The sequence below is a fragment of the Pempheris klunzingeri genome, chromosome 14, assembly GCF_042242105.1.
Source record: "Pempheris klunzingeri isolate RE-2024b chromosome 14, fPemKlu1.hap1, whole genome shotgun sequence".
In the NCBI taxonomy this organism is placed as follows: Eukaryota; Metazoa; Chordata; class Actinopteri; order Acropomatiformes; family Pempheridae; genus Pempheris; species Pempheris klunzingeri.
In genome coordinates this window covers 11,754,512-11,780,385 of record NC_092025.1, presented here as the reverse complement: position 1 = coordinate 11,780,385, position 25,874 = coordinate 11,754,512, and the positions used below count along the sequence as shown (strand labels likewise).

The following is a 25,874-nucleotide window of genomic DNA, read 5'->3' as shown; positions in this document are numbered from 1 at the left end:
TGCTTCAATGCTTATTTTGAATTCCACTTGAAGGTATGTTGCCGTCATCAAAATTCATAGCCAATCGTTATTCCAATTAAAATGGAAGTATACATCTGGGTAACTTGATCCTTGTCACCCTTGTCTTCGGGCACTGCACCTCTCATGGGGACAGACTATTTAGTAGTTATCTCAAGGATTAATTGATTAATCAATTAATTTTTACCTTTATCGAGTAGCCACTCGTCAACTACCCGACCAAGTCTGTATGGGATTCTTTGTCTAGCAATAGCCAGTCGTTCATTATCATAGTGTCCTTCAAAGAATTTGGAGAGACAGATTAAAGGTTAAAGTCTGCAAGCTGAAAGATCACATGGTTAGAAACAGTGTTATAATGGCTAACAAGTTTAACAAGTTATCAATTTTAACCCAGCTGAGAGTTAAAAGAAACTTGTGCTTTACTTAGTGTTATCTAGTTATTACGAGTAACAGCGTTAATGCTAATTAGAGTAACGTTTAGGCTATTTATAATATACTACACTAGTTAGTGTTATTTAGCTATTTTTTAAGCAAAGCATAATCTTCAGTAAATATCAATTACAGTCAACTGTCAAATCATTTTATGTACTGTGCAAAAAAAAAGAGGTTAATTCAGGTAAGCATAAAATATCATTAACAAATCAGCCACTTCAACAAAGACAGTCAAGAAAACAGTTGCTTTTAGTTGCATTTAGACAGTCATAGACATTCTGTACAGTAGAAACACATATTAGCCTTTGAATTTGACAAGAGAGAGCCAAAGTCTCACCCCATGTCTGTTCCACAATGTATTTTTTATGATATAATACGTGATATACGATGTGTTTTTACAGCACGTCTATATAAAAACTCATGGGAGCTGTTGTTGTTAAATTCTTGGTTATGTCTTTATTAACAAGCCCAGTAGTGGATAAACATTTAGCTCTTACACCAATACCTCATTTCAGTTTTTGGAACGCTTTGTTTATGCAAAACTATGTTGTGGAATCAGGGCTAATGGGACAGAAGCTGCTCTCAAGTGGGGCAGGACTTCAGCTCTCTATTTAACACATGCAAACACAGGAGGGTAATTAATCAAACGAAAACTACTACAGGAAATGTACTATATGATACAAACTTAAGAGACGGTAAAATCTACGAGAGCCCAGTTATTGTTAGTGCCATATATAGTTTGCATTTGTTCTTGTACTGATCTTGGCACTGAGGAATTTAGATCAATCATCAGCCACAAGGTTATTTCACACCTAGTAAATTCTTGCTGACATTGTTTGTAAAGTAGTACACGTATAGGGTACCTCGTTCCATGGAGAATTTCTTATTGATAGGTTATCTGAAAAGATGTTTAACCCACATATTATAAATATAATACAAATAACAGTTTAAAGCCATGTTGTTGGACATGGGATAGTAATGAATGGATAAAAAGGATTAGGATTACAGCGCAACACGGAAAAGGAGGCACAGTACATGACAGCGCATGACAGTTAAAGTGAAGCTTACCTAGACCCTGTTTTTAATGAAAGCTTTAATATGCAGCAGGTTTTAAAATAAGTGAAGCTGCACTTTCATTGAGCCTTTGGAGAGCTACGGGAAGTGTGACAGAAAACGTTGTATTTCATGCTTCACTTCATGTTGTTTACTGTCCATTCAAATCCACAAAAGATCAGTTATGTTTTCCTGCACTCTTAATGCTCACCTGTGTGCATTGTGTACACTTTACAGCTAAAGTACCCTTGTTTACGATTGCCGCAATGCATTTTTGTCATTTACCATTAGAAATGTTTCAAAAACCACTGATTACTGAGCAGGAGCAGACAAACAGCGTGCACACGACACGTATGGCGATCAATGTTACACGATTTATGTGCCGGTCCAGCATGTGTGTGTGCTTTGAGCACCAGCTGGAGACGGAGAGGGGACTTGGTTTCCACCCGCTACGCCAGCTGGTGCACCTGCACTAAATAAGGTTAATTGGTTGATTGGTTCAGAACAGCACAGCCGGTCGTGAACACATTATGTATGTTTTTGGTTTTTTTTTTTGGTCTCTGTGTATACTGAGTATGTGTACGTCGGTGAGCTTTAAACCTTTTGGAGTGTGAAAATTTGTGTCTCATTAAATTTTTGGCTGCTTTGATGTATCGTCTCCTTGTGTGTTTGTACATTCTGTATTTTGTTCATTATCTCATCTACTCAGCATTTAACATGCCATGCCATATATGTATTTGAACACCATAACCCGGACTGAAATGTATCAATAAAATTTGTTTCCAATTATAAAATGGATAATTTTATGTGTTGCTTTGGACATAATGACACCTGAAATATATACTGAGATAATGTAACGCTTTTATCCACAGGCGGGGTAATCAACTGCTATGTTTATGTCTGTGTACAGCATCTGACAGTTAAGCGGACACCAAACACAACATAAAATTTAAATATAAAGTGCATATGTGACACGGTCATTATAGAGCTGAGCTTTTTAATTGACAGACTACAGTATGAATTCAGCCAAATTCATCAATCTGTCTATGTACAACAGACACCATGATGTTGCTGTGTTCACCAGTGGACAGATGGATGTGACTTTAACAACGTTCACTAAAGAATTCTTGATGTTAACAAGAATTTGTCAGCTGAATTAATAGAAATGTATTCGCCCTTACAACACTGTCTCTTTGGACCTGGAACAGAGTTTGGTATATTAACAATAAATAGATAAAGACTACATTAGGCTTATATAGTACTTGAGCCACCTAAGTATTATGTCTTTCAGAAACATCTAGAAAATCCCACTAGGGCCACATATGCATATCCTTAATATACTCATGAAAAACCAATTTTAGAGGAAGAGTGAGGAAAAAAATGCTGCTTTAATTCAAATTACATTAAGATCTTTTTCTCATCTGCTCCATCCTTCCCCACCTGTCTGTCTGCAAAAATGTCGGCGGCTGATGAAAATTCTTTCATTGCTACATATACTTAGCAAGGCAGCTTGAGGCAAATGCATCAATTTCAGATCATTATATTGTTGAGGCAATGTGGGATGGCCATTTGTATGCGTGTTGCACCTTAATAGATAGCTTACAGAGCGATGAAATGACTGGACAGGAAAACCAAATTAAAATAAGCCACTGGGCAAATTGCCAATCAGTTTTTTGCAAACAGTACATTTCACAACTGCTCACTCGAAGATGATACGTTTGATAGGCAGACATGCAATTCTCTCTGATGCTCCATGCCATCTGTCTGTGACTCATATAACCACACAGTTTGTCACATCAGTCTTACCTGGTGGATAACGCTCAATGACTGGATGATTGTCCACCTGGAGAGTGGCATTGCCACCGCTGCGTGTGAAGCGTACAACATGGTACTTGCCGTCATTTACTATGACAGCAGGCTCATCGATGGTGATGTCATCTGTCCCCACGTTGAAGATAACACCGATTTTCCCTTGATCCTGCAGGTGAAAAACAAAGAATATATGTGAAGCATGAAATACATGACAAGACTGTCGAATTGAAAATATTTCATATATCATCTACTCAAAATGTGCAGACTATAGAGTTTTCCTTGAGCGTATCAGCTTGTCCTTGGTGACATGGACAGTATGTCTAGCTCTTTCTTTAGGGTTCAGCACCATTCTCCCTCAGCAGCCAGCTCAGGTTTCCTGATGTGGATCACTTTTGACAGAATCCTGCTGCCTCTCTTTTGGTTGACCAACTTCTCTTCCTGCCTGCCTCTCCCTGCTCCTGCCAACCTCCCTCAAAGATCAAGGCTGCTTCTTAAGCCAGCCTTTGGGTGGCACTAATAAGAAACATTGGAAATAAACTGTGCGGGGTCTTGGTGGCTGTCTGGCCTTTGTACATCCGCTGCCTTGCACTCTTTTGGAATGCAACACAAGGTCAAAATGCTAATGGAAGAAACACTGTGAAGAACAGCACACAAATCTAAAGGTGTACACAGAGTACCCTTTAACTCTGCTGCCGATCTATTAGACTGCAATAACCTTTGTAACTACGATGAAAATACAAATAACATCCTACATGTGGAGGGCTCGTCAGTCATTACAGTATGACACAGAACACATTTTGTCAAGCTGAAGGTTAGGCGTAGCTTTAAAAGGTCAGCAATCCTCAGCGTAATTTTTTGGCAGTCAAGTGATTAAACTACGTTGTGCAGTATGTCTCACATGATAGCATGTTGTGCACATGGGTAAAACCTCACTACCATTACATAACATTAATAGTAAGCGATGTGTAGCCCCGTCTCCCCCTCTGTATCATTTGTATCTAAGCTGTCTGCTATCAAAGACAAAGAGTCTGCAGATTTTATTCAAACAACCTCAACTGCAGCAGCTGGTTTCACTATATCACACCTTCAGCCAGAGAGGAGAGGTAAACAGTGAAATTGGCTGGTGTGGTGTTTAATCTGGCAGACTGCTGGTCCTGCATTGCACATCAAGTGCTCAACATTTACTGGTCTTATAGACATGATGTCTATAAATATCTTCCACTGCGGGTCTTGCATTGCACTTGGTCGCTCTGGCTTTAATGTCTGAACTGACTTCCACGGCTTATTTACTGGCATGTGCTATTCAGTATAACTGATCGCTCCTTTTTTTTCCTCAAACTTCCAATATTACATCACTGACAGAGCGATCAGAAATTCAAATGTGTAGACGGAAATACCTCTTTTCTTGCCTTGATGGTAGCTGCTATTGTGTGATGTAGAGCCTGTCTCAGAGCTTTGCTCTCTCCCCCTAATCATATGTAAAATCCTTCTGGAGACCTTTTGAATTTGAAATAATTATTCATGCTGACACAGTTGGTGTTAAGCACAGAAGTGTTAAGTGTCCTCAGAGACCTTGGACGTCCCATTAATAGTATAATTGTAAGCTTGAGAAACCAACTCTCTCTTATTTTATACAAAGTAGATCTATCTCCAAACAGATCCTTGTTATCTTCTGAATTTTGTAATCATGAACCCAGGAGGAGGTACTATGTGTGACTGAATTGTGACACATGAACTACAGCTGGATAATCAGATTGACACAAGTAAAAACAGAAAGATGAAATGTCTTTATGACAAATGTCTACCCACTCACAGTTACTCACTATAAATCTGTGAGTTAATTAAGGTCAGTGTTACTGTAGGTTAATGGGAATCAGCAAGCTATTAGACCTTGTATGCTGTGAAACTATTATCTCCTTAGATATTAAATATTCATATACAGTATATATATTATATACATTTCCACTACAATTCATATGTATTATATTGTTCAAAACAAATATCTGTTGTTTACTTCTATTTTGTACACGCAGAGCTAATTAGTTGTCAAACAATGAGTTTTCATGAGGCAGCTATGAGGTAGTGCAGCCTCAGGTCAAATTCAGCCCTCTGTTGTCCTCTGGACAACAACTAACATCTCCAGGGCCACAAACAGCCTGCAGGGGACTTCACATGGCTTCAACAAGAGTGTGGCTTCTATTTTGCTAGCTCAATCTTTGAGCACAATTACAAAACAGTCCCAGAACATCTTTTGACAGCTGGCAAAGCAACACCGCCGCAACCCCATTTTGGTAAACAAAACCTTGGCCTTGGCAAGAGACTACTTCATGGCCATGTTTTTTAGTATAAAGCTAGTTCAGGCATCCTCAAAAGCCAGGCAGTCTCCCACCTTGCTGCTTTCACACCGCCTCTGATGGAGGAAGCATTTCCTTTGAGCATTCCCTGTTCCCACTTTAAGTGTGGGATTTCAATTCTCATCTGAGCAGCAGCATCCTCTAATTCATATTAGAGGAAAAAGGACTGATTATTGTAAGGATTCATCTTTGATGAGGTGAAAAAGAAAACCAAAAAAGACCATGGCGTTGACACTTCTTCTATGAAGAGACACCACTGCCATCTCATACATTTTTAAACATAGAATAGAGTGGAGAGATCATGATTCTTTTAAAGAGACAAGCATATCTGTCTGTCTCCGTTTGTTAGCAGCCAACTGTCTTTCTCAGCATTAGAGACGTTTACTCGGTACTCCTCAGAGGCAGGTGGGAGTTTGTATCTATAGGGTTGGGAATTCAGAGACTTCTTATCTTTCCTATTCACAGAGGAAATGTCTCTTCATCATACTCAGCACAGTCATTAGGTGTGCATGGCTAACATAAAAGGAACTGAGTAAATATATTGTAAAGGGACTTTTTGAATCCTGCTTATGAAACAAGCTTCTAGTTCCTTCCTTTTGACGGAGACTGCTGGATGGAAATGACAAATCATTATAAATAATGAAAAAACCTCAAACTGCTCCATCTGCTGATTTGTAATTCCTTTGAACTCTTACACATTTTCCAACTGATCAAAGACACATATTTTCTCTAGAATGGGTTCTACCTGAATATACCTAGTTATCAGTGTAAAATTAATTTCAGTGGTGACAAAACAAAAACAAACAAGCAAAACATTAAATCAATTCTATAGCGCATAGAGTCAGATTTGCACCTATATTATTTATCATAAATTTGAAATGAAGAATTCAAATATGTGTGAAGCGCAGCATGAAGGCAGGTGGAGCTCTGCCTTTGAAATATACGCATTCATGAGTGAAGCGTTTCCTACATAGAACGCAGAATATTTATGAAGAAAGACTTTCAGAATATATTAAGAATATAATTTTATGAGCCAAATCACTGGAGCCACTATTGCTCTTTTGATGCACTATTAAAATGCATAAGAAATCTTATGTAATCGCAGAGGTCCACCCAAACCACATGAGGTTACTGTATAACTTTAGCATCCGTTGTCCTGTAGTTTGAAGCTCTGCTGTGTAGCATTTCTAATTGTCATCATTTAGCACAACGGATCTCCTTTTTTTTCTTTCTATCTTTTAGTCACTGATTAAAAACATGACCCTCTGAAAGTACCATGAACTTCTCTAATGCACTCTCTTGTGAATATGCCGCTGGTTTGAGTAACTGCTCTTTGAAGCCCGCGTACGTACCATCCTCAGAGGTACAGATTCAGTCAGCCATGTGACCATATTAATGCAGAAATCTTCTCTGCAAGTAAGGAATGTTTGTTTTGTTACGTATGGAGTTTTAATGTGTTAAAGTGCTGACAATCAGAGGCTACATTTGCAGCTATTATAAATATATATAGTCATATTTGTTCATTATTGTATTTCAAACACAATGAAAATGACCTGTTCATATGTGTTGCTCACATTGATCATGATTTATCTTAAAGTTGTTTCATAGTGATGACTTTTGACCCCTCATTGGATGATTTACACCGTTCCACTGCGATTATTGATCATATTGATATCCGAGGAAGATTATATGGAATGAATTCTGTTCTCAGGCATCTCATCTGAAAACCCCAAATCCCTGTAGCATATAAAACTCATATATCATTGCTGCCATTCCTATTTTCAAATCTCCCTTGTGGCCAGCGTTATTTTGACCAATGCACTGCTTCCCTTTGTCTTCACCTAGTTTTCACAGTCTTACTCTTCTTCAATGGGCCTGCAGATGAAGGAAGCAGAATGCGGACACAAGACACATATATAAATTGGAAGAGAAGATAAGTTTGAGCTCTACAATCAGGAGGGTGTTGATATTATGAAGCTCAGTTAGAGAAACCAAAAAAGACAACCTCAACACCCTCTAAACTCTTTTTTTGGTACCCAACGCTGAGCAGTAATAAGGTGTCAAAGTAAGCAATCTGTCAGGGTGCAAGGACTTGGCAGATGCTGGGAAAAAATCTTTTCAGCTGGCTTTGAACTCGTGCAGCAGTCTTTGCATTTACTAGTAATAGTCCAAGGTTGGCAAGGTCAGTTTCACACTTTTAAAACTGGAAATACAATTTAAATGAGTTGATTTGAAAAACATCCAGGGGAGGATTTTTGTGCCAGACATGTCTAGGAATTATTAAGGACGGCTGTCAAACTCTCAAAACAACTCAAATACAAACATGTCTTGTTAAATGTTACACAATACATGTTTGCTTCAGCCTCAGTGTCCATGCAGTCACTCTACCTTAGCTTCCCTCTTTTGGAGGCCACAGTTAAATAAAACAGCTTTCAATGGTGAAGGCAATGGACTAAATCTTAGTTACTGCATTGGGCTTGAAGACGCTAACAATATTAATGCAACGAGTGTGATGTCATCTTTGATTCACAGCAATCACCTCATGTTTTCAATATCTGATCATCACAAAAACAGTGCAATGCTTTGGAAAATATTGAGGGGAATGATGAGGAGATGGTTTGAATTTTTTCTATTCCGTTTTGTCTTTCATTTTTTTTGTCAGGATGCTGTCAATGTTGTCTTTTCTTTGACATGCATCCATGTTTTGCCTATGCGCAACTTTTATGTTTATGTATTTTTTTAAATATTTTTAATATCTTAAATACTCTTCATGGATTTTCCCAAAATATATTTGGAGATATTTTTGCCTGCAATTAAGTGGTTTTAAAATGGTGGTTAGAACAAAGTGTCTGCTAATGAGGGTCTGACTCTGGTTGCGATTTTTGTCCCGTGCTTTGACAACAGGTGTGATTTTAATTATTACACCACTCGCAGACGTTTCTCAACAGATCTCCCCTCTGGTCTTCATCACGGCACATCTGTCTTGTTACATGCTAAGAAGGCTGATTTCCCTCCAGAAAAAAAACACAGTTGTTGGTAGCTGCTTGGTTCCACCGACAAACAAGCGTTTTTATCTCCAGAAAATATCTCCCAATTTACTGACTCGTGCTTTATTGTACCTCCTTCTTGTGGCCGGAATCTGTTTGTTCCTATTTTATCTCAACATTTGGACTGCCATTAATCAGTGAATCGTACAAGCTGTGACAAACTCTGTCTGATGTTTTTTAGTGCCAAGTTAGAATAATGGCACAGTCATGTTAAAACTTTAAAAATAGATCATACTGTGAGAAGTTTATCTATACTAATTTAGTTTTCATTTCATTTAATCAAGATTGCACCATCAGTATTCCACCTGCAAGCCTCTTTGTACTAATGGCTGAAATAGTGATATTTTCTTGTATGACACCCTTCTTTCTGTCGTGCTCACCCAAAATGACTGCAGAGCCATTTAAATATCAACAGAAAAAATTAGACAATTATATAAATGTTTAGTTTAGTAAATGTTAAATGTTATCTTGTGTTTTCAGACAAACTAATTTCCACTGTACCAGTTAGCTTCACTTCACATTGCCCTGATTGTCATGACATCTAAGGATCTTGAGATCTTACTGATTTTTCTTTCTTTCTTTTTTTTTTTTTAACTTAAAATCATAATGCTTCTTAAGATCCATAATGACACGTAGCCTCACTGAATACCACACTGTTATGATGTGTAATTTGTGCCTCATCATGTTTTCCCTCAAGTACATGATTTTGAGCTTATGGATGCAGGATGCAGTTGGTATGAGTCGTTTTGTTGATAAACCTGAAAGGAAGTGAAACACCTCTGACCATCTTTATTCATCCCTACATTTCTACAGGATGGAAGTAGCCTCCTGGTTTCACAGCAAAACACAGAGCTAAAATCCATTTTATATACTATAAATCTAAGATACTCCACCAGTTTCCTGGTGTTTTATGTCATTTATACGTAATACCCCAAACTCTGCTTCCCATCCTTACTATGTGCAGCTGAAGATAGTCTCCGAGCCCATGGGTGCTCTCCACTCGCACAAGGATGGCGTCCTTCTGCTGAGTGCTGAAGCCCACGGCTAACCGGTCGGCTCGGGTGCTCGGCCGCTCATTGGGGGCCCAGGTGAATGTGATGAGAGCCCCTCCTTTCCCGAAGATATATGTGGTCCCAGCTGGGAACAGAGACAGAAAGTAGACAGGCAGCAGTCAGAGGCATTAATCAGTAACTCCTTTAAGCTGCAAATAGGCAGAATGAGTGTTATTGCTTTGTACCAATATTTATCTGACTAAATCTGTGTTCTTGCAGTTAAAATGATCAGCTGGTGTTTAGTTGGACATGTGGCTGTCTTCAAGGACAACAACTCTGAACAGTAGTTGTTATTTCTAATACTTAAAGTACCATCCCCAGGATGAGGATGAGGATTTATTTCTTCTCTCACCAAACCACAGCCAGTCCAACCCTCTCCACCCCACTGCACTGAACACACACACACACACTATCTTTCATTTTTCAAAATAACGCAGGATGCAGACAGAAGCTCAAAACGGGGAGGAAGGAGGAGAGATTTATGAAAGAGGTCTGCCTCACTCTTAAATCACAGTTAAGTAGCGTAATTTACAAAGTATGATGAAGCTCTACATTTCTAGATGTAGACTTATGGCAACAGTTCAGCATCACAGACATATATATTATTTTCATGAGTTTCATGAATCTATGCTGAAACCAGGTCCGACACTATGGTCATCCAAAACTGAAGGTATAGCTCTGCCCTGCAATGAATTCACCTAATTTAGCACATAATCCAGGATGGATTATATCCACAGCTTTGAACAGGATTTCACATTATCCATCATAAAAAGCACCCGTGCTTGTCTTGTCAGGTCAATGAGCACATGATGTATGCCTCTTTGAGGGGCACATGGCCTCCAAAGTCAAGGCAAGGCACTTGAGTTTTTCTTAGCATGAAAAATGTATCATTTACTGTAATTATCATTCACGTGGTCTCTTCATCTGACATGCTTCATCTCAAAGTCAAACATCAACCAAAGTAATTACAGCACTTGTGTATAAGTGTATACACGCTTTATATTTTAGGGGGGTTATTATTATCTAGGTGGGTGCCCAGATTTGTTTACATATTTTCACCCTGTAGCTTCATCATTGCTGATACATGTAAAATCTTCTCTGGATATTCCACTTGCAATTTCTGACAGACCTGATCCGATGGAAACATATGGGATACACGATCATTTGAGCTTTTACAGTCACTTTAATATAAAATATGAAAAAGCTAAGCAACTTATGTGAAGTGACAGTTTAAAAAAAAGAACTAAACCTGAATAAAATTCATCAATCTGCTCGTACAATATCTAGCAGATGGATGGCAGAGCAATAGTGTCTACTTAAACTTTCATCATGTGAGTTACTCATCTGCTCTCAGAAAGATTCTTGTCTCCTTTAGATTTGTGAAGCATATAGGCGTTAATCAGTTACTTGTCTTGCTGGAATTGCTGAGAAATTCCTGAGAAAAGTCTCAAATTTGTTTGTAGATCAGCTTGTAAATCTGACACCTCTTCATGATAGAATATGATTTATTCTTAAACTCCAACACACCTCAGATTGTTAATTAAATATAAATGAGCAAATTTCTTTCATCTGTGTGAGGACAGCGAAATCAGAGCTAAAATCCATTTTATATTGTCTGTGCAAATCTGAGTTGAGTCAAATCTAAGTCAGCTTTCTTAGAGAGGTTTGTCTTGTTTGAATGTTCTTTTAGAGGAGTTAGGCTTGCAGGTGTTGACTGCAAATAGAAACTGCTGCCCTCAGATGAAAACATTACGCCACAAATGATTTGGAGTCATTATGATACAGCGTACAGGAGAGACAACAATTACCTTTAATGGTAGATAACTAATAGTCATTTTTGTTGGCTTGTTTTATCACCTGAAACCCAAGTATTGTTTTTGCAACAGATATTTTTCCATACCCGAACCTCTTAAGTGAAGCACAGAGAAACACTTGAAACAAAATTGTAGCCTCAATTTCGGAGTCTTGAGGACTCTTCTGCTCGGTGTAATGGGCACTCACCACAAAGGTTTCTCACTGACAGGGACTGGCTTCTGGTTGGATGCTTTCTTAACATTAAACACTTACTCTAAAGCCTTGAGAACACCTTGTACAGACTTTGAATTTAATTAAAAAGGACGAGTTCCCTGACAGTGTTTGTTTCAAACCAAATTATTTCTTACAGAGGTAATCTTAATTAATGTCTGGAATTTGCAGTCAAATGTGTATCGGTGACATTAGTTGCATCAAGAAGTCTCAGTGAGTGGTTTTATTGTTTCTTTCTTTCAGTGAATGTTATCTACATCTGGCCTCTTAGTCTGAGCCTCGTTTCTGCTAATTTTCTTTCTGTTTCACAGACTATAGGCCTTTTTGCTTTTTACACAGAATTTTTGTTTTTATTTTCAAATGTAATTACTTATTTAGTTCCGAAACTCCAACATAATATAGGGGATGGACACAACATCATGAACTCATGTACAATCTATTAAATTCTAATAAAACAGCCCTGCGTCAAATACTACCACTTATATGTTTGATGTACAGAATACACAATATCTACACAAATATCAAATATTTGACAATCTTGTTCCTGTAAGACCAAACAGACAAGCAGACAAGCCATGATACGGTCAATCACCATATCCTGAGACACAATTTAATAACAGGTCTCATTTCAAATTTCGCTAGGCAGCATAGCCCCAAACAACAATTTAAAATGATACTCAGGAGACTCAAAACTCATGAACTGTCAGTACCCAATTTTGGAGCCCTAGAAACTGGTTTTGGTAGATCATTACACATATTACATTTGGCAATGTCCTGAGAAAAAATGTCACGAAGAGAAAAACTGGACCATTTTGACCGCACAGAAACTAAACAAAAAAAAAAGCACATGTGGATTCATAACATGTGAAACACGAGTTAAATGTGGAAAACTGATTCACATGCGAAAATAGCCCATGTAGATACATGTAGCTCCTGTTTCGCATGTGACAAATGAAGGCATGTGATTTTAATGTGAAATGCAATGTAATGCAATACATTTCATTTGAAATATCACATGTTAAACACCATTTTACACGTGGTAGTGCCTTGGTCATGTCATCAAGACGGTTGTAAGATTACAAAATTGGTTGTGTGAGGATTAAAATTCTGTGCACGATACATCTCTGTATCCATTAAATTTTGGTTTAATCACATTGTCTCTGGTCCATATTCGTTTGATTTTCAGGGACTGCTGTATTAGCAAATGTCAAGATGGATAAGTCAGAATTTTTTTTCTTCTCTTGTCAAGGAAACACCTCACTACAAACACCTAATGGCCGTGGAAATTGTAACGTTTAGTGTAGTGCCGTGGAAACACGAGCAGAAAAATTGAGAGTCAAAGGGTGAATAAAGGGTAACATGCAACCATGTAATGTGCATCGTGAAATATGGAATAATAATGTACCTGCTGGAAGACATGGGAGCATCTGTCTATTGACGGTAGGAACTTCTGCATTAGTCACAACGCTAAAGCGTTTCATTACATCTTTCTGCCTCCCTCTTCTGTCTCATCCCATCTCATCTTTTCTCTCTGTGGTAGACCCACGTCAAAATAAGCAAGCAGTAAATCAGTCTTGTTAAGTTTATTACTATAAACATCCCAGTTCTCTCTCTTGAAGCAGCTCCCTCTCTCTGCCGACTATCTCACGGGAGCGCTCTGCTCTTCTCTCATGGCCATACAATGCATCTGTGCTCCAATAATAAGCCCCCTTTGGAGATTCTCTGCTGCAAAATGTGTGCTGTACATCACATCATTATTAGTTGGGAACCTTGAAGATTAATTACAGTGTACATAGGCATTGTAAAACTGAAGGTGCCTACTATATTGTTCGCTGATATCATATGGGTGGTATTAAACCTCCACTGCAACAATTGTAAGCATATTAAAGCCCTTTTGTTGGTTTAATACATAACATTGGTCAACAGAATCATGCAGTGACACTAAGGATTTATCTGCTCTGTGCTGGCATTATAATAGCAACAGTGATGCTCACACATTTCTGTAAAGGAACTGTGATTGGCTGTCGTGCCTTAATGGATTTCTAAACAACAAATGTAACAGTATGGATTATTTGTTTGTGCCAAGATGCCTGCTACCCACTCAAACATCCTGTCCTTTTCATTTGTGCTCTCAGCCAGGCTGAATACGCAAGAGACGAGGCAACATGCTCATAGGACTTGCAAAATACACTGAGATACACTGAGACACTTTCACTGGACAATTTCCAGCACACATAACACTTTGGACGTGAAAAGGTTTGAAACGCAGACCCCTGAGCTTGCTGTTGCAGAGAATGGGAAAGATCCTGTGGCCTGAGTGAGTATTTGCTCTCATGATATTAATTATCATGACTTCAGAGTGAGAAAAATAATCATGAATAATAGAAACTTCAACTAATATCAGCTGTAAGACTATAAGCATAAATCAATGGAACACACAGTCATTTAAAACATAAATAGTTATTATGAACCCTACTGAGTACATATATATGCTTGATTGCACCTATGGTTGGAAAAGGTATTTGAGAGTCAATAGCAATTTCTGAAAGGCTTGTCAGCCTCCAGCATGGCAAAAATACAAAAGCACAGCTCAGTATATAGCATGTTGTGGAGGCATTAGGCAAAGATAATTTATGTAAGGAAACAAGGGCACTTTACTGGAAAAATAGAGCAGATCAGTTAAGAGCATAAACCCATATAGATCTCTAAACTGTGAGCAGTTTTACAGAAACGGAGAGTTATGGAGAGATATTAAGCCGGAATTTGTCGTGTGACTTATGACTTCTGAGGCACACTCCTTCCATGGTCTATTAAATACAGCTCAGTGAAATAATGAAAATGAATAGTGCAGGCTAAGGCCAGACAGAGAGGACTTACGGTTTTCAAGTTAAAAAATATGGCTTTCAAGTTGGAAAGAGGCGCCATATACTTAGTGCGGTGAGCACAGACCTCAGGAATCAAATCAATTCATTTTGATCAATCAAAAGTCACACTGAAAATCCAGAGAATCTGAAACAACTGCACATGCAGCTGGCACATACAGACATGCTGTGTTACGGTTGAATTGCTGTTTCTTCTCCTATCAGAAAAATGTATCCAGACCGTCAGTTCTCAAATTGAACGTTTGCAGCTCAGAGCGCCTCAAACGACCCCCTTCTTCTGTAATAATGTCAAGGTTTTCTTCCACTCAAATTTCTGATGATTTGGGTCTTGGTGAAACTGTTTCCACTCTAATGCAATTTTGAAATACTGCATTCATGCTCCTCCTGTTGCCAGAGTCACAATGACATTTCCCATAAATGTATGAGAATAGCTTTTATGACGAGAGTGTAATGCACAAGGTTTTCTTGTGGCCTTTATTTTTTTTACAGCTTTTCACATTTACATCTCACAGTTAATGACGCCATTATAACTGGAATACTTGTATTGTTGTGTCAGGTGGTCTTTTCTTATTTCCCCATATGATCTATAATTTTATTAGCACAAAAGAGTTGTGTGTTCAAACATTGCATTCATCGCATGTTATTTTTGGTCAGATGTTTTTCTGCAATAGCCATTCAATGTATTTACATTTAGTGATAACCTGAAAATATACTAGCTTAATTGTTTATGGCAGAGTCCGCCATTTCCACTTGCCGACTTAAATTGCCTTCACAGGAAATGATGCAGCATGAAATCCGGCTTAATTTTATCCCATTGATATCAGCTTTAGGATTCATTGTTCACTTGTCAGAGCTATATTAAAGGACAACTCCACCGGTTTTACACATAAGTCTGTTTACAGGTTCTGCTGGATTGATTTTGAGTCAGTTTTGACAAGGTTACAGGAATGAAATGCAAATACTCTTTTAAGTTACTGCTAATGCAAACTGAACTTTTGCTACTGCTGTTGCTTCACATTGTAAAATATTCAACTGGCAAAACAAGAGGTGGCTTTTCCAAAAATGTGTCTCTAAAAACAAACCAGCGTGGTTTTGTTTGTCTGGGCTGTAGCCGGATGCAGCAGTTGTTCTTTGTTGTATTTCTGACAAAGTAGCTGCTCAAGGAATGTTTGCTGTAGTGTTAAACCACACCTGCTCTTATCACGACGACGAGTGTCACCAAATCAACTTGGACTGAAACCTTAAGGATTACAACTTTAAGAATTATCAACTTTAATAGTAACAAGAACAGGGGACTTTGTATTTAATGGTAAATCTAATTTTTTTTTTTCTAATTTCTGAGGTATATATTAAGATAAACATACATGCAATACTATGCAGTAATAGGAACATCTATATTGCTTATATACTGAAACATGCATTACGTTATTTGGCACACTGGCAAAACCGACCAAACTATAACTAGAAATGATTTTCTTGAGAACTTGACTGCACAATCCTCAGACCTACACTTTGTCTTCAACTTGGCTACATTGAGGTCTCCTAAAAATCATTTTGCAACAGGTACAATCATTGTAGGAGAGTCTAGCACTTTTTGATGGAGCACTTCTGCTGTAGTGTTTACAAGCCAGCTTTATATCTACCTATATATTTTCTTCTTAAATCATCTCTCCTTTACACAGAGAAGGTACAATTTTCAGCATGTAACAAAACCTAACACCAAAAATCTGATCACAAATTGACTGTTATAACTTTATCATGTCATGTTGCAGTCCCACTTCATGACTATCTAGTGAAATGGGTGCAATTATACATTAGAAGTCTTCCTCCTGTTGCTGCAGTATATTTTCATAAAGTAGTCAAAAATCCTAATATCAATATGTCTTAAAAAAATATACAAAAAAATATATTCCTAATGCAGTAAACATCATGCCCATCGTACTTAATTTCACTGATTGCTTTCAAGTGTTCATGCCTGTTTGAAATGTTGTATACCGGCAGGTTTACAAGACAATGCTGGTCTCTTACCATCCCCCATATCCATCTGCAACCTAACTGAGGACTATGCCACTTAGTGTGCTTAATGTCCACAAAAAACACAGAAACATTAACTTCAAAATTCAACTAGCACTTATACAATATAGTTACTATGTGATATATGTATTTTTACTTGCGTAAGGGATCGGTGTACTTCTTCCACCACTGGTTATTTTTCTAAGAATGCAGCCCTTGCATTTCTTTTGTGTATCCATTTATCTTTGATCTATTGCAGCAAGTGCTTTCTTCTCTTCAGCTCACATTTTCATTCTCCTGTTTGTTCTGCTTTGCTGCAGATCTAGAGCAGAGCAGAGCAGAGCAGAGCAGAGCAGAGCAGAGCAGAGCAGTGGTTACCTTGGTCTCAGATTTCTGCTCGTACATGCCACGCTTTGCCTTGTCCTCTTGTTTCACCCTCACTCTTTTTGGCAAAAACTCAGAATGACAAGTGCGAGCAACACATTTGTATCGAGTTACAGAATAGCAACGATGATGACGATGATAACATAGTAGTATCAGTTATAAATTGCATGCTGTGGAAGTGACTTTCTTGTGGTTTGGTTTTACTGCTTGTGTGTATGTATGACTGTATGTGTATGTGTGTGCAGGCCTGCCTCGCTATCATCCTTGAGGGTAATGTAATATGTGACCTGGAGGAAATTGAGCCCTCTCTGATAGCCCTTCTGATACCCCTGTCCCTTTGCTTTCCCTATCTACAGCTCTTGTAGCGAAAAAATAAACATTGTGTTACGTCTGACTGCAGTGAGACACTGGACAAACAAGCTTTTTTTTTTGCACCTAATGCATTGAACAAAGGATGACATGCTTTCTGTTCAATTCAGTTTTTGAATATTGAACAGTACTCAAAGATATCGTCAATGAAAGAAGCTCACTGAGCCATTTCCTCCACTTGAGACAGCTCTCTGGAAGCATTAGCTGCTCTTTGCCTCGTCACAGCCAGACAGTTCTTACACCAACATGGAGGCCCTGGAGAATGAAGTGCAGCAGATTTTCACTGAGTGTGTTGAACATGCGGGTGTGTTGGGAGCACGATGAGGGTCAGCTACAGTGCAATCTTTCTTGCATTCCAGCTGAGAGCATACAAGGTCTTTGGCCCTGAGGGTTATAGTATTGGCTAGCTCTCTCACAGTGCAGTGGTTATTGGGTTAGTTCGACCAAACGTGCTGTGAAACAACATCGTATTTAAGAAGCCCGCCCAGAACTAGTTGAGGGTGGTTATACGCAATCACAAAACCCTCTGAGTTATCATGGCACTGCAGGGTCGGAGTATATACTGAGGAAGACAGAAAGCATGTTAGTTACATAATATGTCCCAAGTTGGGATTTGGCTTCTCCTGATATGAGACATCCTTCAGTCAATGTGTTAACATTCTTAATAATGTCCTTTTAATATCTGGTGCACTCATACAGGGTATTTTGTTTGGCACATGACTGGAAACAGTCATTTATAACAATCCAGACACGATGCCTAATTTGTGTAGACCAACATTAAGAGGAAACATGCAGCAGGTTTTTGTGATCAGGGTAACGTCACTGCTGATGCAGGAGGTGGTTTAACTGAGCAGGTCAAGGCTTCATCTGAGGACCGGTTGAACAAAAAGCTACACAGAAAGTGTAGAAAATGAAATGTGTTATTTGATATCAAAGTAGAATTTTGAAGCAGTTATTACTATAACTTTCAAACTGTCAAACAGACTGAGCTGCAGTGAATGTCTCAAAATGATGAAATAAAAACTGGGGGATGTTTCATCAGATGGTTTGATGCAAAAGCACTTTTCATCAGAAATCTTATAATGTGCATGTCTATCGTATAAGGTGTCATATGTCATTATGTTAGTATACTTCACTAAATTTTCATCCACCGATTTACGGCCACTGAGCCAAGAGACATGTCTCGTACTTGGAGTGTTGGAGTGGGGTTGCTGCATCACGTGGTTATTGAACAAGTGTGTTCAATAATCGAAAAAACAAAGTGCTACAATAATTCATTACTTCAATTGGCGATTATTCTGACGATCGCTTTCTCAATTAATCAATGTGTTGTTTAGCCTATGAAATTACAGAAAATGTCCTTCTCGATTTATCAGAATTTGTGATGATGCCTTCAAATTACTCGTTTTGTCTGTTTCATTCTCCAAAACTCAGAGATTATGTTTACAATGATAGAAAATAGAGAAAATCTTCAAATTCACATTGGAGAATGTTTAGCATTTGTGCTTTAAAATGAGCTCAAAATCAATCTAAACAATCAATATGGTTGGCGATTAATTTTCTGGCGATCAATAATTGACTAATCAATTAATCAACTAATCGTTACAGCTCTGAGGAATTGACATTCTTTCACGTTCCTCTGATTAAACATTGCACACTTAAGTGTGTTTTTTGAACTGTAAACTAAAAGATGACTTTACTGGCTCAACACACCATCTACCATTTTAAATCAGCATGAAGCTTGAAAGGCCAATGCTTAGATACAGTTGACTGGTTGGGACGTGTCAATGAAATGCACTTTAAAAAAAAAACCAAATGAACTCAAATAAATGTTAACGTCCATTTCCGTGAAATGGCACTCATTTTTAAATCTATGGCTATCAAGGCTCATCATTCACAGGAGTTTCTACTATTTAGAGGTGTAAGATAGAGCGCTGGCCAATATTAACCTTCTATATAACGTTGACATTATGTTGCCGCTCAGACACTCACCCTTCACAGAAGTTTACACTATACAGAAAGAAAGAGCTCCGGAGAGACACAGCAAAGAGCCGAGCTCTCTCTCTGAAGAGAGACAGCTGAGAGCTCCGGCTTTGGGCATTACTGAGAGTCAATGGCTTGAATTGATAGGGCAAAGTGATGTGACTCAGGACCGCGGTCCTCCACCATGCTAACATCAGCTGCAGGTGATACTGGAGGGGAAAAGACCTCTGTGGTGTAGGTGCCTTGCAATTCTGTGTCGCTCTTCATTTTTCTTTAACAAGATGGTCATGCAACTCTTATCTCACACAGCCACGCCCCCATGCCTCCTTAGCCTCCTCAGCCGCTTCCCCACATCTTAACATTTTCAAAATTATGCAGTTGGTGGAGTTATGCTCGGAGTTGGGGGTAAAATTACCCTTTAAGTACTAATTCACTGGCAACTGATCCTGTTATTTCGCTTTGTGCCTCTTGCTATTCTGAGACCTGGATGACTCTTCACAGACATAATCAAATCATTTTATGCTCATTATTTGATCCTGCCTGTGTCTGCGTGGAAATGTGTGTGTGTGTGCGTATGAAACATACTGTAGGCAGTACCGTGTAACAATACATACAATAACCTGTGTTTAGGATGAGGAGTGTGAGGCATTGCAGCAGGGTAGGTGGCCTATAAATAGCCATAGCCCAGGGGCCTCCAGAAGTCTTTGGCTAGCCTTGACACACACATAAACGCAGAAATTTCTGTTACATTAGAGCAAGTGTCCAGAAATTATAGCTCCGTTGATACCATTTAGGCATTTGTGACAGTTAGCATAAACCATTTGAAAAATAAGTCGGTCTTATTTTTTAAATGGTTTACGCATCTGTGATGGCGGTTACATAACTCAACATTATGCCAATCACTGTTAACAGTATCTGCATATGCATTTTACACAGTGCATTATGGCAGAGTGGACATCACTGTCGGGATCATTTATATCAAGTACTGTCTGCATCATTTTTGTTGCAGTAAATTGCGTTTCTTGCTCTGAAGCACATACTTCAGAACAACCTACAGTACAAAATCTACAATGGAGGTAATTGAAAATTTATCAGTGAGTTCTTTGAAGTGTTTTTTTTTATAGGCCTGTTTGATCACAGTCTGTGCCGTGCCTGTAAAAGCCTAGTCCAGAATGATATGGCTATAATAGCACAGATGTAATTCATCACATTTTTGGCCCTTTTGCAACTGACAAAACTGCCGCAGTGAAAAAGACACTACAAATCCACTGGGCCTCTTTTTATAGGACATAAAAGTGAGTCTTAGGACAGAGATTTCAAAGTGCAATATACTGTAAAAGGGAGCACTGACTCTGGTGTCAGCGGTTTGAAGGAGCCAATTTAAGTAGCGTAGCCAATGTGATGTAGATTATGGAGGATGGGTCAATGCTTTATATCCCTCAGCTGAACACGATATTCTCTATCTTATGAAATTGCACAATGTGGAACAGATTATCGAGACAGATTTTACACCAAGTTGGTAAAATTGTCATAAATCCTGTGATGATTGTTCCACATCCTAAGCAAACAAGGAACACCAAAGAGATCGTCTCTATTTCATTGCTCACTCTTTATACATATAATCGCTTTACCTCTGTTGTGACAAGCCACTAATCATAGTGTACTGTAGCAATCACCTTTGACATAAAACCATCTCCATTACAGGGACTGCATTAGGCTGCTTAAACAAACAAGAACCTCATAGAAAAAGATAAAGAGATTTGCAATGATGATTCATTACGCCATTGATGTGCATCTGAATTAAAACACAGCTCTGCTGGCGTGTTAGCATCATGAAAAGCAACATGGGGAAAGGGCAGCCACTGCTGATGCTGATGGGTAGATAAAGGGGTTTAATGATGCACAGAGGCTGCAGCAAACCCATGGTTAGTAAAGTATCCATTATCCCATTGTCTGTCACAAAAGAGCCACCAGTGGTGCCATCAATGTAAAGAACTAAATCTTTTTTTTTTTTTTTTTTTTTACCTTTAAAACACCAAAGCACTCAATATGTCAGGAACAAAAAGCATGCTTATATCTAATTCTGATTGTTCCTGACTCTTCAGTTTTGGTGCAAAAAAAGCAAAAACGATGCATTAGTGAGGCAGCAAACAGAGAGTTGAGAATGTTGGAGGGAAATATCTTACCATGGCCCCCTCTGGTAAGAAAAGGCATCCTGTTGATGGCAATAGGAACGGTGCCATGCTTATTGTGAAAATGGTGGACATGGTGTGTGGTACTGAGACTAGAAGACACACGTGCTGTTCCAGTCTGGATGGGGAGTACAGTTAGCAAAGCGAACCAGAAGGCTAGTCTTGAACAATAACTTAGGCCCATGCCTAGGCTAAAGCGTGACCAGCTGCTCCTCTGTCCGAGCACAGGGGCGGCTGCAAAGAGTCTACCCATGTATATTAGATCCACATGGGCCCAGTACAGACAAGTTGGCCGAGCTTTGGCCTCTGACAGTTCAACTTGAAGACCACAGGGCATCTCACTGGCAATCTGGGCCCATTTTATTTCATAAGCCCTCGTTGGGCGAGGGAGTTAGCAGATGATGGAAAAAATATCCTTTGAATTTGTGAGCAAAAATAGCCAAAAATGGATTTTGAGAAAGCAGTCAAAATCCAATAAATGTTCTTGTGGAGGACGCTGAGGAACTTATCTATTTTTGGTTAACATTTTGCAATGACAAGATGTCTACTGCACAGAAAAGCCTCATTGAAAACCATCCTAGAGCACATTTTTTCAGAAAGTGAGCCGAGTGGATCCAAAATGCAGAAAAGATACACATCCAAATAAAGAATGGAGATGAATCCACCCGTAATTTCAGACAGGCATGTTGCTCAACCATGATATTTAGGCATGAAAAGTGGCAGGACGGAGCTTCATGTGACAAGAATTCTGATAAGAGTCTCCATCGCCCACAGGTAGAGCTTGGGGGCAGCTGAGCCTGCCCACTGAGGAAAGTGCCCCTCCACCGCAGTAGAAAACACAACACGCGTCCGTGGGAAACGGGATCATTTCATTAAGCCAAAAAAAAAAAAAAAAAAAAGGACAAGGAGGTAGGAAAAAAAAAAATACGCGCAAGTGAGGATGCGGCGACGATGGGTGATGCAGGAACCAGAGCTTTTGTTCCCCTTTAGCCAGGGAAAGGGGAGAGAACAGAGACAGGGAGGGGGAGAGAAAGAGAAAGAGAAAGAGAGCGGGGGGTGGAAGAGAGGGAGCAGTATCTGCAGCAGCACGGTAAAGGAGAAAATCCAGAAAATAAATAAATAATCTCTCAGTGGCTCCTCATTCACTCCCTCACAGGCGCAGCGGATCCAGCGGACGGTAACCTCTGGCGCGGCGGAGATCCGCCACTTGTCTCTCTTTTTCACATCAACGTATGCTCCTGCTCCTGCTCCTGCTCTCCACCTGCTCAGTCTCATGCAGTAAAGATCACTGCTGCATTTCCCCCCTCACTGCTGCTCCTTTTTTTCCCCTCCTCTCCTTTATCCTCTCCGGTTACCGCGTCCGGATCGGCGGCGCTGCCTCTGTGCTGAGGACGCTTAACGTGACAGCTGCGTGCGTCTGTCTCTGGAGGAGGGCAGGTGACTCTCCTCGGACGAGATGGCTTTGGTGGCTGAGATGCCGCCTTGGACTGCTGCAGCAAAAATTATGCTAATTAAAAAGCCCCGTCGTATCATAATGAATCCCGGATGGGTGAAATTCCAGGAGAGTCTGGAGCCCGGCAGAAATAACCTTGGCTTGGAGTTGTGGTCTAATGAAGGCGAGATAAAGGAGCCCTTCTGAAGGCAAACTGTAGTCAGAGGCTCTGATCCAGCGAGGCACAACATGCGCCTATGTGTGTGTGTATGTGTGTGTGTGTACGTGTGTGTGTGTGTGTGTGTGTGCGTCTAAGAAAGAGAGTCTGTGAGCAAATGAGGGAGGTGGGGAGAGAGAGAGAGAGAGAGAGAGAGAGAGAGAGAGGGTGGGTGAGCGATAGCAGGAGGGAGGGAGAGACAGGAAGAGACAGCGAAAGAGAAAACAGGTAGCCACGGCGCAAACACACAGAGAAATAGTGAGGCAAGAAAATGGGTTGTGTGCATAAATACATGCTAGAGATTCACAGCGCACTGGCTTGCAGGTCCTGGCAGTAACACGTAGGAATCATACTGCAGAGGAGGAGCCTGATTTAGGTGAGCTGTCAGAGCTGGTACAGAGTGAACACGAGGATATTGGTATGGACGTGCTTCCAACATAAAGACTCAAGAGCGCATGAATGGTAGAAACACAAATACCTGTCAAAAAGAGAGAATACAGCTTAGGCTGCGGGAAGCTATAGGCTGTGGTATGAAATCCCCTCTTGCAGAAATCAAGATCCTGCATCGAAATTCAACCTGAAGCCTCTCTTTTCCCGGCACTGCGATGCCATACCTTCACTGTTTTTTACACTCTAAATCAATTTCCTCCAATCCCTTCACCTCATATCTGTGTACAAGTCACCCCTCTGTCAGGGAGCTCAGTAGCTCCCTGCTCTCATGCTGCTTAACCATGCAGAACTTATTCCTAGCTATGACTGATCTGAGTTCAGAGGTATTCTGACAGTTTCAGAGCTGCTCAGGGGTTTTTTTTTTTTTTTTTTTTTGGGAGGGGGTGGGGAAATGTGATGCTGAGATGAATTGGAATATATTGACACTTGAGAGGATGAACGCATTATCAGAAATGGAGAGACAAAGTGGGGAGGGATTGGAGGTAGAGGAGATGGAGCCAAACAGGAGGAACAGAGAGAGAGAGAGAGAGAGAGAGAGAGGGAGGGGGTGAGGAGGAGAGATTGCAGGAGGGGGGGGGGTAGAGAGAGAGGAAGAGAGACTGCAGCGATATCAGCTAAATCACGGTCGATAGAGATATCTGCTGGGATTGCCTAGTCGGTTGAGAGGACACGCATGGAAACAGGAGGACAGAGGCAAGCCATGCAGCACCACCTCTCAGTGACAAGAAGTCGACGCAGGCCATTACTCAAGCAGGAGAGTGTGTGGGGGGGGGGTGGGGCGTGTTGAGGAGTGAGGCTGATTGAACAAAAAGAACAGAGGAGGGCTGAGAGCATAACACTCTGAAATGGCCCAACAGCATGGAGACATTCATCTGCTGCTTTCATGAACATAAATAAATCCAAACATCTCGTCACGTCCGTCTTTCACTCTGACTCACAGGGAGATTTAAATCCTTTATGTGCATCCTCCTCTACGCGTTACTCTGAAAGTCTTCGTGCTGGGGAGTGCACGCCAGTTTAATCAAACAGACAATAGCGATGATGCAGAGCACAGCCCGGCCATCACACGTAGACACATTTACAGTAATGAATATTTGGTGGGGCAAGACAATGACAAGCAGAGAAAATATTCCTCTGAAGCTGAGAAGTCAGCCTTATTAAGCTTCAGCCGCTCAGTTTCACGCAGCTAACGTAAGAGCAGCCATGACATATAATTTTAATTAGGAATCCTGTCTGACTTACACATAATCATGTCCAAATAAAACCTGCCTTTCAGTCCCGGTAGCTGCGAGGACTGGGTGCGAGAAGTTGCCATGGGATGATTTATAGCCAGTGACTTGAACTGTCAGGCACGCCAGCATGTGTGCATCTTTTGAGGCAGCGATGATATCTTGGTGAGAGCTGTCTAGAATGAAAGGCTTGCATTAATCAATTTATGTGCTTGAGGGTTGCTCAACATGATGAAAGCCATGCTATCTGGACAACAAGGGTGGTGGGGGTGGGTGGGGGCTGGGCTAGGTGATTGTAACCTTGTGTTGTCCTTGGTTATTTAATAAGATGGGCATCCTACGCAGCTCTTCAGGTTGACACACACCAGATAGGATATAGATCAAATATGCATTTGATGTATAGTGATATATTTGATGAGCTTCATTCTTCAGTGAATTACAGTTGACTTTTCTTTTGGATTGTGAAAATTAGATGAAAGTCCAATAAACCTTTGATTTGCATTTTAATATTGTCCTAAGGGCTATTTTGAACCTTATAGAGCAGTTTGACAAATCTGTATGCATTTACATAATCAGATTATTTTTGCCTATATGGAATAATATATAGTTTTTAAACTACAAACAGAAAATGTTTCAATTTCTTTGTAGAAAAATTAGTCAAGGGGCATGCAAACTTGTAAATGACATGATGTGAGAAGACGTGTACAGCGTTTTAAAGACTTAAGAAACCTAAATGTGCACTGTTTATTCTCAGGAGGATTTGTGAGAGAAGATTTTTCACAGACATCCAGTCTCGCCCCAGGGGGTAAAGTAGCAGGATTAATCATAGCACTTTCAGATTAATTACTCATAATGCGAGCATCCTCTGAAAGGCATGGCCTGCAGTTGTGATGTTTGGTTGATTTCATTAGGCTAAAAACGACAACACCT

The 25,874-nt window shown here is 39.8% G+C and overlaps 1 protein-coding gene across 1 annotated transcript in view; it reads right to left on the bottom strand.

Moving 5' to 3' along the window:
* The window catches only part of nrxn2a (neurexin 2a), an 86,931-nt gene that overhangs the window by 5,544 nt on the left and 55,513 nt on the right, over positions 1 to 25,874 (bottom strand). The window contains exons 16-18 of the mRNA XM_070843142.1: positions 9,672 to 9,853; positions 3,310 to 3,481; positions 206 to 295 (exon numbers count right to left, since the gene is read on the bottom strand). Of these exons, the coding sequence (XP_070699243.1) occupies positions 206 to 295; positions 3,310 to 3,481; positions 9,672 to 9,853 (444 nt within the window). The remainder of the gene's footprint in view (positions 1 to 205; positions 296 to 3,309; positions 3,482 to 9,671; positions 9,854 to 25,874) is intronic.